Raw genomic sequence first — 14,407 nt, 5'->3', positions numbered from 1 at the left:
AGCCTCCCACATAGCTGGGACTACAGTGTGCATCACTACACCTGGATAGTTTTTAAAGTTTTTTGTAGAGATGGAGTGTCACCATGTTGCCCAGGCTGGTCTCAAAATCCTGGGCTCAAGTGATCCTCCTGCCTTGGCCTCCCAAAGTGCTGGGATTACAGGCATGAGCAACCTTGCCTGGCTAGTATGTTGTGTTTCAATTTTCATTTGTTTCAGGAAATATTTTTATTTCCTCCTTAATTTCTTCCTTGACTCAATGGTCATTCAAAAGCATGTTGTTTAATTTCCACTGTATTTTTGCAGTTTCCCAGGTTCCTCTTGTTACTGATTTCCAGTTTTATTCCACTGTGGTCTGAAAAGATACTTGATTTTTAAAAACTTGTTGTGACTTGCTTTGTGTCATAACATATGATCTATCCTGCAGAATGTTCCGTGTGCTAATGGGAATATATATTTTGTAACTGTTGGATAAAATGTGCTGTAAATGTCTGTTAGGTCCATTTGGTCTACGTGCAGCTTTTTGTTTTTATTTTTATTTTTTTTTGAGATAGAGTCTCACTCTGTTACCCAGGCTGGAGTGTATTGGCATGAGCTCAGCTCACTGCAACCTCTGCCTCCCCAATTCAAGAGATTCCCCTGCCTCAGCCACCTGAGTAGCTGGGATTACAGGTGCATGCCACCATGTCAGGCTCATTTTTGTATTCTTAGCAGAAATGGGGTTTCACCATGTTGGCCAGGCTGGTCTCAAACTCCTGACCTTAAGTGATCCACCTGCCTTGGCCTCCTGAAGTGCTGGGATTACAGGAGTGAGCCACCAAACCTAACCTGTAATTTAAATGCAGTTTTAAAATGTCCTGTCTAATGCTGAAAATGCAGTGTTGCAGTCTCCACTGTGATTGCATTAGTGTCTTTCTCTTTAGATCTGATAATGCTTGCTTTATTAATCGGTGCTCCAATGTTGAGTGAATATGTTTAGAATTGTTATATCCTGATAAAACTGATCATTTTATCATTTTATAATGTGCTTCTCTCCTTACCATTTTTGACTTACATTTTTTTAAAATCTGATTAAATATAGCTACTCCTGCATGCTTTTGGTCTCCATTTGCATGGAAATATCTTTTTCCATCTCTTTACTTTCAGTCTTACATGTGTCATTACAAGTGAGATGAGTTTCTTGTAGGTAGCATATAGTTGGGTCATGATTTTGAATCCATTCAGCCACTTTACCTCTTAACTGGAAAGCTGTAATCCATTTACAATATTATTATACATGAGAGCTTATTTCTGTGATTTTATTATTTCTGGTTGTTTTGTATATCATGAGCTGGTGTTGGCAGCTGATGCAATGGGCTGGGTTGGGCCAGTCCCCAGGCCCACAGGTGGCATATTAGGTGGGTGCCCACTGTGGTGGTAGCAGCAGGTTCAACAGGACTGACATCAGGCCCCCAGGAGTCCTCAGATGTCAACAATGGTGGACTCAGCTGGGCAGTCCCCAGGTCCCTGAATGGCATGCTTGGACACAGGATGTGGAGCCAGGCTGAGTGGACCTGTTCTCAAGCCTCCTAGTGGTGTGTGCAGGTGCTGACTGTGGCAGGCAGGGGAAGGGTGATCCTCAGGCTTATAGCAGGATGCTTGTGGTGGTGGTGGCGGGGCAGTGGCTACACTGCAGCTCTGATACTGTAGAGGGCAAGGTTGTTTTCAGTTGCAGCAGCCACACCCAGGAGACTATGAGCCTGCGCTTCACTCGTGCATCGGCCCTGGTTGCAGCAGCCTGCATCAGGCCACCGCAGGCAGTGGAGTTTGTCCTCGGGGCACACGAAAATGCGTGCCACCTCTACTACTGGGGCAGCAAGGTCTTTGCCAATGGCTGGGCACTTCAGCCCTGTAGGGAGCAGCCAGCTGTGGTGGTGGCTATTGGGTGGTGAACATCAATGAGGTTCTAGAGATGTGGAGATGCAAGGGCTGTAGGGCCTCTCGGCAGGATGCAATTTGGTGGGGGCTAAGCTCTCAATATGCTGCCTTGCTGTAGCTGCTTAGGGCTTTGGGTGGGGAGATAGTGTAAGCTCTCTCTCTGGAGCAGTGATCTTTTGTGGTCTCCAGGCAGCTCCCTATGTTAGTCTTGGGGTCTGCGAGGGTCTAGAGGCTTTCCTGAGGCTAGGATGCAGGAGTCTGGTGAGAATGTGGACTTCTGGGAGTCACTCTAACCTTTCCAGGCCCCCAGAAGATCCTGGCCCAGTAGGCTGCCTTGCTTCCCTCTCCTCCCTTAAGTGTTTCCTGTCCTTTCTCTGTTTAATTCCTAAGTTCTCTCTTGAATGATCTGGCTGAGGTGTTATCTCCTCACTATTGTGGCTCTCTGTGGAGGAGCTGAGTACCAGATGTCTCTAGTCAGCCAAGTTGAAGCCCCTCCTCTGTAATGTTTTACAAATAAGATGAAAGACTCACAATCTGCAAACATTTAATCCTACCTTAAGTACAAAGCCCTTACAAATGCAAAAAAAAAAAAAAAATCAAAGATTACAAGTCAATTTCTTTCTGCATACAGTAATAGCTGAAATGTAGACAGATCAACTTCAGAAAAAATACACAGAAAAACATACCACTTTAATAAGACAAAACTGCAAATTAAATCAATAGAAATTAGGTAGATCCATTTATTTTTTAAATACAAGTATAATTTTGGAAGGGGTATTTGACAAATTCAGCATTAACTGCCAACTCTATAGACATGTTTAACAAAAAACAAAACAAAAAAACAAAACAAGGCATTTACTCTTGGCCCTTTCAGTACAGGCGAAGTGTCCGACTGCATCACAAGTGCTAGTGATGCAGTAATAGATCCAAGGGCATAATATTAAATGTTTTTTTCGACTGCGATTTAGTTGAAAAATAACATAATACAAACATATATTAATAGCTATCAAGACCACCAGTGATCTGCAGAATACCTAGAGGCCTACCTACTTAGAAGGTTGAAACTTAGTAAAACTGTATTCAAGTCACTGTTTTTATTCTTAGATTAACAATGACAGAATGAGATATCTTTGATTCCAACTTTATAAGGTGTGATGGGGAATTGAAAGGAGATATTGGGGAAGACTGGCAGTGTGTGCTGAGTTTGAGTTGGGAATGTGGCTCAAATTAGTCAATATTGATTAGGTTATTGTTCTAGAAAATTTTAAATGTGTCCTAAATTGTGGCATATTGAAAACAATATTAAGGAACAATGATTCATTAGCCCTAAACACAATTTAATGAGTGCCATCGATGGGCTTAAGAAATAAGCAGGGATGGGGGATGGCGAGGCAAAATGAGGTGAAAGAGAAAATGGAAAGTGGAAAATATGCTTGAACATTGGAGAATGTGAAAAGGCCACCAAAGAAACTGCTTTAGGTATCACTCAGAAGTGCTCTTCCCATTGGCTACGTGCTCCTGATCACCCAAACACCAATTTTAGAGCACAGGAGCAGTAATCCCCTTTATCTGCAATTTCACTTTCTGTAGTTACCCGAGGCAACCTTGGTCCAAAAATATGTGGAAAATTCCAGAAATAAACAATTCATGTATTAAATCACAAGCTGGCTGGGCACTGTGGCACATGCCTATAATCCCAGCACTTTGGGAGGCCAAGGCGGGTGGATCACCTGAGGTCAGGAGTTCGAGACCAGCCTGGCCAACATGGTGAAACCCCATCTCTGCTAAAAATACAAAAATTAGCTGGGCATGGTAGCAGGCGCCTGTAATCCCAGCTACTTAGGAGACTGAGGCAGGAGAATTGCTTGAACTCAGGAGGTGGAGGTTGCAGTGAGCTGAGATTGCACCAATGTACTCCAGCCTAGGCAACAGAGTGAGACTCCATCTCAGAAAAGAATAAAATAAATCACAAGTCATCCCGAGTAATGAAATCTCATGATCTCTTGCTCTGTCCTGCCTGGGATGTGAATCATCCCTTTGTCCTGCTTATCCACACTGTATACTACCTGCCCCTTAGTCGCTTAGTAGCCACCTTGGTTGTCAGATTGAAAAACATAGTCGATAAAGGGTTCAGTACTATCTGAGGTTTCAGGCATCCACTAGGGGTCTTGGAATGTATCTCTTGCAGATAAGGGGATACTACTGTATTACATTTCAGCTTCCATAAAACTTTAGTAATTTGGATTAAGAACACAAACCTGATTTAGTAAAAAGTATCCATAAATATTCAGAGGTATAGTTTTGTTTCATCAAGTAAAAAGAGCAACTAATTCCAACTGTTGAAGTAGTAACAAGTAAAGGTTTCACCAGGCTTTCCTTGACGGTTAAGACATATTTTTAGGTCATCAGCACAAGATTATTGAATAACTTGTATGCTACAAACATGCTGCTTCCACTCATCAAAACAACCCAATAATCCTTACTATTCCAATTTGCTGAGAACCATGTCAGATGTTGCGTTCAAGAATGAAATGTTCCTCAAAACTGTTCTATCAAATGTAGTAGCTATTGGACATAAAACAAGTAATTTATTTCAGACTTGAGTTTTCACGAAGTATTTATCATCAACTTCAGTTTATTCCAACATTAATTTATGATAGGACAGTTATTAAGATTAGCCATTTCTCAGACTGTAACTTTGAAATAAGAAGAAATGGACAATTAAGCTCACTAGTCAGAATCTTGATTGAAGTGGTGACACAGTAGCTTACAAATGTCTTCAATAAACTGAGCTTTGAGGCAGAACAAAAAAACCGAAAAATCTAAAACCTCTCTAACCCAAGCACCAATAATGGAGGCTAAGCAATTATATCTACAAATCCGTAACGACAGGTCTCTCCTAATGAAAAGTCCTGAGATTTAAGCACTGTGACTTACAGAAGGCAGGTTGGCTTAATGAGGAAATTTACTTTTAATAAAAAGACAATCAGCAATATTTTATTTTGGGCACTTAGCATTTCACAGATCCTCAATACGTTTTGAGGTAGGTCAAATATTAATAGTGTATTTTACAAACAAAACTCAAGCAGTTGTTTTGTTACTTGTCCCAAACCACAGGAGCAGTTCTATCATGGTCAGGAATAACACGGTCTGTCTGATCTTTCAGATTAGTCTTTCATGTGTGAATTTAATGGTAATTACTTGCAAATATTCATGAAAAAACCAAAAGACTAGATATAGAAATTCTACTCTGGGATATTTTAAACTTCTTAAATTGATCCTATAATGAGTATATACTTGCTCTCGTTACAAATATATATATAGCTGATCTTTACAATTACAAATGAGCACAGGAGTGACTGTGTTGCTCTTCTGCCTTTTGGGGTGAAGATAATCAGCAAGGAAGATAATCAGCAAGCTTTCCTCAGAGCACTAGGCAGCCTTTAACCGAAGGTGCTATGTTCGAGGCACCATTGAGTATGATTTGGGATCATAGGAGAGCAGGTATACTGATGGAACCAGGATTCAGAAAAGATGCCTGGATCCAAAAAGGGGAGGCTCTCTGCAAGTCGAAGACGAAGAGAAAAACAGTAACATCTCAAGCTGCTGATCCTGAGTATCATGCTACAGCATTACAACTACTTGTGAGAGGAGCTCCTACAAGAGCAGTAAACTTGTCCCAATAAAGTCTGTTAAGGTCTTACTAGATAAGCCACAAGTAAAACTAAATTGGTATTTTACTAAAGTGACATCTACAGAAGCAAATATCTAAACATTTTTAATAGGAGTTTTACCTGTCATGTAAATTACTCTCATTGTCAAAAGCCTAATTCAATTAGCTTGTCATAATTCCTAAAATAATTTACCAAAATTCAGCTCATTTTGACATAGGTTCTTGAGCCAGTATTCCGAACTGTTTCATTATGAAGTTCCTTTTATTTAAACAATTGTAGAATATTAGTAATAATACAGGATCAAGAATAGTTAACTTGAGCCTAGGAGTAAGGTTGCAGTGAGCTATGATTGCAGTACTGCACTAGAGCTGAGGTGACACAGCAAGACCCTATCTTAAAAAAAAAAGAGAGAGGTTAACAACTGAGAAATTAGAAGGAAAATGCCATTATTGTGTTATATAAAAGAGTAAGGATATAGACACCTATGCTTCCATATACAACAAACAGCTCAATACCATTTGAGTCAAAGAACAAAGGGGGAAAAAACAGGTAGCAGGGGGCATGGAATGCAGAGTACTGAAGCCTTTTACTCTAGTGTCTCCAAAATTGAGTGCGGAAGTAAAAAGTTTCTACATTTAAAAAGTTCATATAAATTACATGAATTGCAACTTTCATAAAAATCAAAATGAAAGGTTCTGCATAGGACAAAAGATATGCCTAAGCAACATATCGTATTTGCACAAGGCCACTGAATGTCATGGATATTAGTAACAAATGAAAAGCTTAAGTCTATGGCAGATTGAACTAAGATTTCAGTTTGGTATTCTATAAGCCCGAGATTGTAAACTACTCATTATACAAAAGCTATAATGATTTACAGAGTTTTGTGTAGGAACTCTTGTGCTTCTGGTTGGCACATTATCTACTTTTTAAGTATGTGAAATTAATACAGACATTTGTGAGAGGTTGTGCAAAACTACTGTATTTACAAAAATGGCACAAAAGTGAATTCAACAGTCAATGCACATGCATACTTCATTCACATCTTCAACAACAAAAGGTATTCTAACTCTACAGAACTGAATTATTAGCTTCAATGGCAGCTGTTAAGCACTAGAGTCACATAAGTTACACCAGAATGGGCAAATATTGCCCAAGTAAAATTCTACTGTTAAAGCTGAAACAGGTTTAAGGCCATTCAAGTTCAAGCACAGAGATACAAATCTTTCAGAGCCCCATCTAGTTGTGTTTGAAACATGTGACCTTTCTTCTAACTTGTGGTCTTAAACTTCTGTTTTACAAAATCCAAAAGGTAAATACAGAAGAAATCAATACAATAGAGATTATATTAAATAAGAGTAACATACAAAGCTATAATTAAGATGAAGTAATGAAAGCCAAAACATTAAAATTTTAAAACTTGCTTGTTACTTGTTAGAACCAGTACTACACTAGGAGTTAGGTAATATATACAATTTTTTTCAAGTAGTTTACTTATGTTGCTCTAACATGTCCTCTTCACCAGTGCACTGTTAAACTAATCAAAAACTCTACACATGTATATTCTACAATAGCAGCACACACTACTGCTACCTGCAAAGCTGTCAGTCTCAAATTACTTAGTGAATGAAAGGAAATAAAAAGTAGATAAGTAACATATTAAGGAGAAATAATGGGAATTAGCAGATTCATGCAGTTCAGCCTTTTAATCAGCCAGCCAGCTTGCTAGCAACAAGGGATGGTTTCCGTTGAGGAAGGTCCTGTGGAGTGGGAATGTGGTCACCAGTGACCTCCGTCTTATCTGGAGCTGCAGCAGGAAGTTGCTTGTTCTTCATTTTTGCTTTAGCCATGTTGTAATCCCCAGAATCAAAATATTTTTGCTATAAGTAAAAAACAAAGAACAATTCAGATTAGAGCTTAGCAATTACTGATTTAAGATGTCGATGCAACCCCATACTGTCAGTATAAGGTTGGTCTAAAAAAATTTAAACAGGAATATTAATTAGACGAAATAGTCTCTGTACTGAGTTCCAGCATAAGTCAACAGCTGAGAAGCCCCCCTTCAGACCAGGCACAGTGGCTCATTCTTGAAATCCCAACACTTTGGGAGGCCAAGGCAGGCGAACCACTTGAGGTCAGGAGTTCCAGGCCAGCCTGGCCAATATGGAAAAACCCCGTTTCTACTAAAAAAAAAAAACAAAAAAACCCCCACAAAAATTAGCTGGGTGTGGTGGCGCACACCTGTAATTCCAGCTACTCCAGAGGTTGAGGCATGAGAGTCACATGAACCTGGGAGGTGGAGGCTGCAGTGAGCTGAGATTACCCCACCGTACTCCATCCAGCCTCGGCAACAGAGTGAGACTGTCTCAAAAAAAAAAAACCAAAAACAAAAACAAACAAAAAAAAGAACCTCCCCCTTCAGGCTTTCTTAAACCATTCTGGTTCTAATAAAGAACGATCAAGACTAATATAATATTAAGCTATTTGGGAAGTCCCAGACTCAGTGAAATAAAAACCTTTCATTTATTAATGGAACAACCAGGTTGAAACACTTGCTTAAATTATTTTATAAATAAAACACATAATTTGGCTGGGCATGGTGGCTCATGCCTGTTATCCCAGCACTTTGGGAGGCTAAGGCGAGTGGATCACTTGAGGTCAGAGGTCAGGAGTTTGAAACCAGCCCGGCCAACATGGTGAAACCTCAACTCTACTAAAAATACAAAAATTAGTTGTGGTGGCGTGTGCCAGTAATCCCAGCTACTCCGGAGGCTGAGACATGAGAATCGCTTGAACCCACCGGGGTGTGGAGGTTGCAGAGAGCTGAGATTGTGCCACTGCACTCTAGCCTGGGTGACAGAGCAAGACTGTCTCAAAAACAAACTCACCTCCCCCATAATTACAGTTATTAAAACTATTACTTATAGTTTCTGGTTTTCTGTCATTTAGAGCAAGTGTTTCTGCAAGAATTTAATCATATTTATTTGAACTAGAGCAGTTCACCAAAAATTAAGGTAAAAATATAAATATTAGAGTAATGAAAGAAATAAACTCACTAGAAATTACTACTTAAAATGCACATCCCTACTCCATACCTCCTCCATTTTTCACATAGAGACACGAAGTATGACAACTGCTTTTTTTAGTTGCCCTTTACCACTAACATGCAAATTGTGATGAGAGCTAAATATCAACCTTAATACAACGAATCTACTTGACTTCCAGAGTGAAAACATAAATCTGCCTGGGTTCTGACTAACACCTATCATGCTGAGCCCACCTTTACTGAGTGCCTGCTACACGTGAGGCACTATGTGAGAGCTAGAGTCAGATACAAAGATGGGACAACAGTCAAGTAAATCAACGATCACAAAACTGCCTTAAGTACAAACAGTGCTATATGGTGCTCAAAGAAGGGGACTCTAATCTCAGTCTTGGGTTGGCCAAGGAAATAATCCAGGTATGAAACAAGGGCTTGGACAAAGGGTGAAGGGGAAAAAAACATAATATTTATGGAATCTTATGCTAATATCTTCAGGGATATTTCATGTGATAAAACAAAATAGCTGGGAACTCACAGCTTAGTATAAGACTGTTGAGTGGCCTGAGGAAAGTCTCATTGGCTGCTTTCCTCCACCATTCTTTGATAAGCCAGACCTGGCCTGTGGCCCAAAGGCCTAAGGATAGAAACTGCTTTAATATATTACTGTATATGTACCATACAGAACAGTAACAAGGAACCCTGGACCAGGCCTAGCTAAAGCTTTCTGCAGCTTCACTTCTGTATGTTTTAAAACAAGCAGACAGAAAAACCTCAGAATTTTGATGCACTGTATTATATTAAAAAGCTACTTCTGAATTTTGTAGCCTCTAGAGGAGAACAAAGCAGCCTGCCAAATTTCTTATTTCGTCAAGAGTACATACTGAGAAATTTAACACACATGTAAATTTTAGGCAGATTTCCCCCCAATGTAATAAACCCAGTTTCTAAAGTGAGTAATTTTACAGTAAGCAAAAGTTCATCACAAGGGATCTCATTTAACTGTAGATTAAGCAAAAGTTCATCACAAGGGATCTCATTTAACTGTAGATTAGGCTACTCTGTTTGGGGGAAAGGAATTAAATTTAGTGTGACTAGAGATAAAACTAAAATCAATGCTTGACAATTAGAATTGCCTAAAAAGGAAAAGTTTACTGCAAAAGGCAGCAAATAATCAAACAGAGATTCAGCTAAGACAATAATACAACAAAGATGTCAGAGAAAGAAGTTAATGCTTTAAGATAGAGAAGTGAACTAAATTAATGTTTCTCAAACTGGGATCCACAGATAACAATGATGATCATATCAGCTGTCTTTAACAATCTCTAAATTTCATGAGTTTGTAACGAAAACATTTAAAAATTAATTATGATCTAGATGACAATCTTATAAAAGCCTTCTCTCACCCAAATTTACAGGCCATACTTACATTGGCATTTACAACTACACTGACACTAAGTCATCACCTAAACTGATAATGTTCAACTTTAAAGCCATGTTTCTTACAACTGGATGCTCTCTTTTCTTGGGACTTCACAACCCCTACAAATATGAAAAAACAAAACAAAAAACAAAAAGAAATAAAAAGTGTAAAAATGGGCTACACAGCTTCTATTATCCCTCCCAGTTCTGATTATCTATGTAGTCATGCATACATGGTCATATTGTTAAAAGCCTAATAATAACATTAACCTCATAATAACATTAATGAGTACAACACAGGAAGAGACCTATTATAATCATCATCATATCTAATCAAACCTTCTCAAATTAAGAAGCTACTTAAAGATACTAAGGTAATTTGTCAAGTTTGCTAACTAGTGACAGAGGAAAATTAAAACCCAGACCCTGTGATCCAGAGTTTTAAAAAAATCAAAACTTCATATAAAGAACTTATTCACTGACATTCTGTTATAATACAGAATCATTAAAGAGCTCACTTCTCAATTTCTATCTACTTATTTCTTGATTCAGTGGCATTTTCTTCATTCTCAACTATTTATATCTACAACACCAACTCCAAGATACAATGTATATGAAATCTGACTTAAAGATACTTAAAAAGTAATAAATAATTGAAGCTAGAGAAAAATTAAAATGACAACTGCCCAAATACTGGAAGAAAGCCTATTAGTCAAGGTTATGCTGGAGATGAGCAAAGAAAACACTTCCTAAACATTAATAATCAAGTCAAAATAATTTAATAGCCAAAGATTAATTTATCTCATAACTAAAAACACAGCTGTCATTCTACTTTTTCTATTTATCCCATACATTATGATCTTTATGTTCTAAAATAACCACATAATACTCTATTTTACTGACTTCAACTTATTTAATCATTTCTCTGCTGTTGAATAGTGGGGTGCTGCTACTAATTATAGTTATAAGCTATAAGGAGGATCTTCCAAGTTGGAAGACTTTTTCCTTGTACTGAATTATACCCTTAGATTTAATAAGACATTATTGATTTGAAGAACATTTTTATAAACCTTAATCCATACCCCGTTCTGAAACGAGTAATAATTTTTAATGTTTAAACACAACAAAGAGCGTATTAGTTTCATTCAACTTCAACCTTAGCAACAGGTATTATTTTAAACATTTTTGTAATTTAGTTATATAAATACTATGATGTAATTTGCATTTCATTGATTTTCTATAATGTATAAACATTTTTCTGTTTATTGTATTTCCTGTTAAAATCCTTTATCCAGGAGCACCTTAAGTGTTTTTCTTGTATACTTAAAAGTTCCCTTTTGTATATTTAAAAGTTTTTGTATGTATTTTAGATATTAACTATCATTTTCGTAATAACTTCCCTACTTGATTGTATATTTCATGGTACAGGAGTTTTACATCTTTATAAATTTGGTGTAATTATTTCTTGTCATCCTACTATTTCAAAGCTCTGAATGTTATTCTTTTATGTAAGATTAAAAATACCATTCTATTTTTTGCCACTTTAAAACAATCCATATGTAACTAGAGCTAATACACACACACATGTTTTTTAAGCAAGCAGCCAATACCAGTATATGAATGTATTTAAGGAGAAACATGATTTAGCATCTCATTCAACAATTCTCTTCCGTAAGTAATATTTCATCCTTCCCTGTATAGTAAATAATTTGAATATGCTTAAGCTGAAGATGGAACTAATTTTTTATGGCAAAGGAAGGGGTCACAGGACAATACTCTTAGGGAACAAACAGGTCAACATTATCTCAATCTCGTTATTGAGAAAAAATGGTATCTACCTCACAAAAAACATGGCAAGAATTTGAAAATAATATCTTCAGTAATTTGAACTATGAAAACGAAAATGTTTAAATTGTATTAGAGTAAATCTGACTGTGAAACATATTACATAAAGGAGACAGCTGTGCTTTTATAAGTGATCATTTCATCCAAATAAGTATTTTAAGCTTTTGAATGTTGTGTGGGAATCATCTGCAAAAAAGATGTAAATTTCAAAATATGGACAGAAGGATAAACACCAGCTTCTGGATAGTGGTTGCTTTTGGAGAGATAAGGGAAAGGGCTCATATTTACATATAGGGCAGGTTTCAACTATATCTACAACATTTTCTTTCTTAAGAAAGATAAAACTGAAACCAACATGGCAAAATATAAACATTAAATCTGGGAAGGGGTACATGGGTTCTGTTATATCTGCACTATTTCTACATGCTTTAAATAGTTTATTATTAAAAATGCTAAAGAGTGGTACATTCTCATAATGCTTATTTATAAACTGCAAAATATTGGAAAAACCCATTACAGATACATATACATACATGTACATACCTGATAAAGTACAACGCTATATGCACAGATATTCATTTCACAATCTGTCAGCATACTGAGTTCGTAGGGCTTAAGTATTTGGAAATTACCCATGAGAACTTACCCCTTTCTGCAAACGTTTCCTTAAGAAATCTGAACCTCCAGGCTTTTGTCCCAGATGAGGATATCTTGCTTTTAATTTTGCTTCTTCTGCTTTCTCTGGACTAGTCACTTTATCTTCCATTTCCTAAAATAATTTCAAATAAATTACTTCTCTATTACAACTCAGTTATTTAAAATAATTCACCTTTAAAAATCTGGATTCTGAATTCTAGTTGTTAAATGCCAAGTACCACAGCTTCTGACTAAGAAATCAAACCCAGAAGCCTTTAAAACATCTCTATCTTGTTTTTCAGAAGATCCATGTGATAGCTCTATTATAGCTGTGATGCATGTGTAACACCCCACACACTGGATAAAAATATCAAGATAGCTCAGCTCTGAAGTCTTGCTTGCCATTACTTTTCCAGTCATGTATAATACATTTATAGTTAGTCACCTTCTATGGAACTCTTCAGTTCTTTGCCTATATTTAGAGAATCATCCTAATACTGTTAAAATATACAGGATTTTTTTCTATTTATCTAAAATTATATATGATTTGAAGTTACTGAGATTCTTTACTAAAAATTAACAGCAGCCTACTCATCAGTACATTTTTCTTGAATACAGATGATTCTGATTTGTTTCTTTTTGTAATAAATTTTTAATATTTTTATTATTTTAAATAATAGAGATGGGGTCTTGCTATATTGCCTAGGCTGGTCTTGAACTCCTGGGCTCAAACAATCCTGCCTCGACCTCCCAAAGTCATAGGATTATAGGCATGACCCACCATGCCTGGCCCATCCTGGTATTTTTAAAGAAGAGAAACATCAGTTTTTGTCAATCCTCACATCTATGTATATCACTGCCTAACTCTCCCCCATGTTTAAAATGACAAACTGTTCATGTCAAACATCCTATTCTTTAATATATCAAAAACCTGTTTCCTGTCAGAACTATCAATTCTTCAGTCTATTCACTTTGAACAACAGTTTTGATTTATTCTGCTTTCTTTCAAAGTGCTATATTTTATAGGGAAGGAGTGTTTATTACTTCATGGCAAGTACTGCAGAAGAATGAATCAAGAAAAACAGGCTGGGCACGGTGGCTCACTCCTGTGATCCCAACACTTGGGGAGCCGTGGGCGGATCGCTTGAGGCCAGTAGTTCAAGACCAGCCTGCAATATGGACAAAACCCAATCTTTGTAGAAAAGTTTAAAAATTAGCCAGGCCATTGGCATGTGTCTGTGGTCCCAGCTACTCAAAAGGCTGAGGCAAAATGACTGCTTAAGCCCGGGAGGTTGAGGCTGCAGTGAGTCATGATCACACCACTGCACTCTAGCCTGGGTGACAGTGAGACCCTGTCTCAAAACAAAACAGGAAAGGTAAAAAAAGAAAAGAAAAGAAAAGAAAAGAAAAGAAAAGGGGGGGAGAAAAGGGGGGGGAGGGGGAGAGAGAGAGAGAGAGAGAGAGAGAGAGAGAGAGAGAAAGAGCGAGCTGTCTTGAGATAGACAAACCGGGCAGCTGGCAAGGCACATTTTCTAAGTAATGGACTCATTTCTGCACATTAAATCAGCAAATCACATACATCTGCCTATCCTGAGCCTTCTAGGTTACTTAGGAATAGTCAAAGCAAACCATTTACCTATCTAAGAATTGGAAAAAAATACTTTATAAAATTTTGGCATATATTATTATATTCATACATTAAAAAAAATAGAGATGAAGATCCTGTTTCCCTTCCCTTTGTACCCACAGGGGGAAAAATTACAGGTCAGGCTATATTGTCCAGGCTGGTTTTGAACTCCTGGCCTCAAAGCTATCCTCTCACCTTAGCCTCCCAATGTGCTGGGATTATAGGCATGCACCACCACGTCCAGCTCTC

General features: G+C 37.6%; 1 protein-coding gene across 5 annotated transcripts in view; it reads right to left on the bottom strand.

Annotated features, from left to right (window-relative positions):
• Positions 1-2,630: 2,630 nt before the first annotated feature.
• The window catches only part of LOC116268507 (cAMP-regulated phosphoprotein 19), a 36,785-nt gene continuing 25,008 nt past the window's right edge, over positions 2,631-14,407 (bottom strand). For all 5 annotated transcript variants that reach the window (XM_031661354.1, XM_031661358.1, XM_031661356.1 and 2 more), the window contains 2 exons: positions 12,542-12,664; positions 2,631-7,468 (listed from right to left, as the gene is read on the bottom strand). In XM_031661354.1, coding sequence (XP_031517214.1) covers positions 7,298-7,468; positions 12,542-12,664 — 294 coding nt within the window. In that variant the 3' untranslated portion in view covers positions 2,631-7,297. The remainder of the gene's footprint in view (positions 7,469-12,541; positions 12,665-14,407) is intronic.

The sequence above is a fragment of the Papio anubis genome, unplaced genomic scaffold, assembly GCF_008728515.1.
Source record: "Papio anubis isolate 15944 unplaced genomic scaffold, Panubis1.0 scaffold136, whole genome shotgun sequence".
Classification (NCBI taxonomy): domain Eukaryota; kingdom Metazoa; phylum Chordata; class Mammalia; order Primates; family Cercopithecidae; genus Papio; species Papio anubis.
Note: the sequence above shows the minus strand (reverse complement) of the source record. Positions and strands in the feature narration are given on the sequence as shown.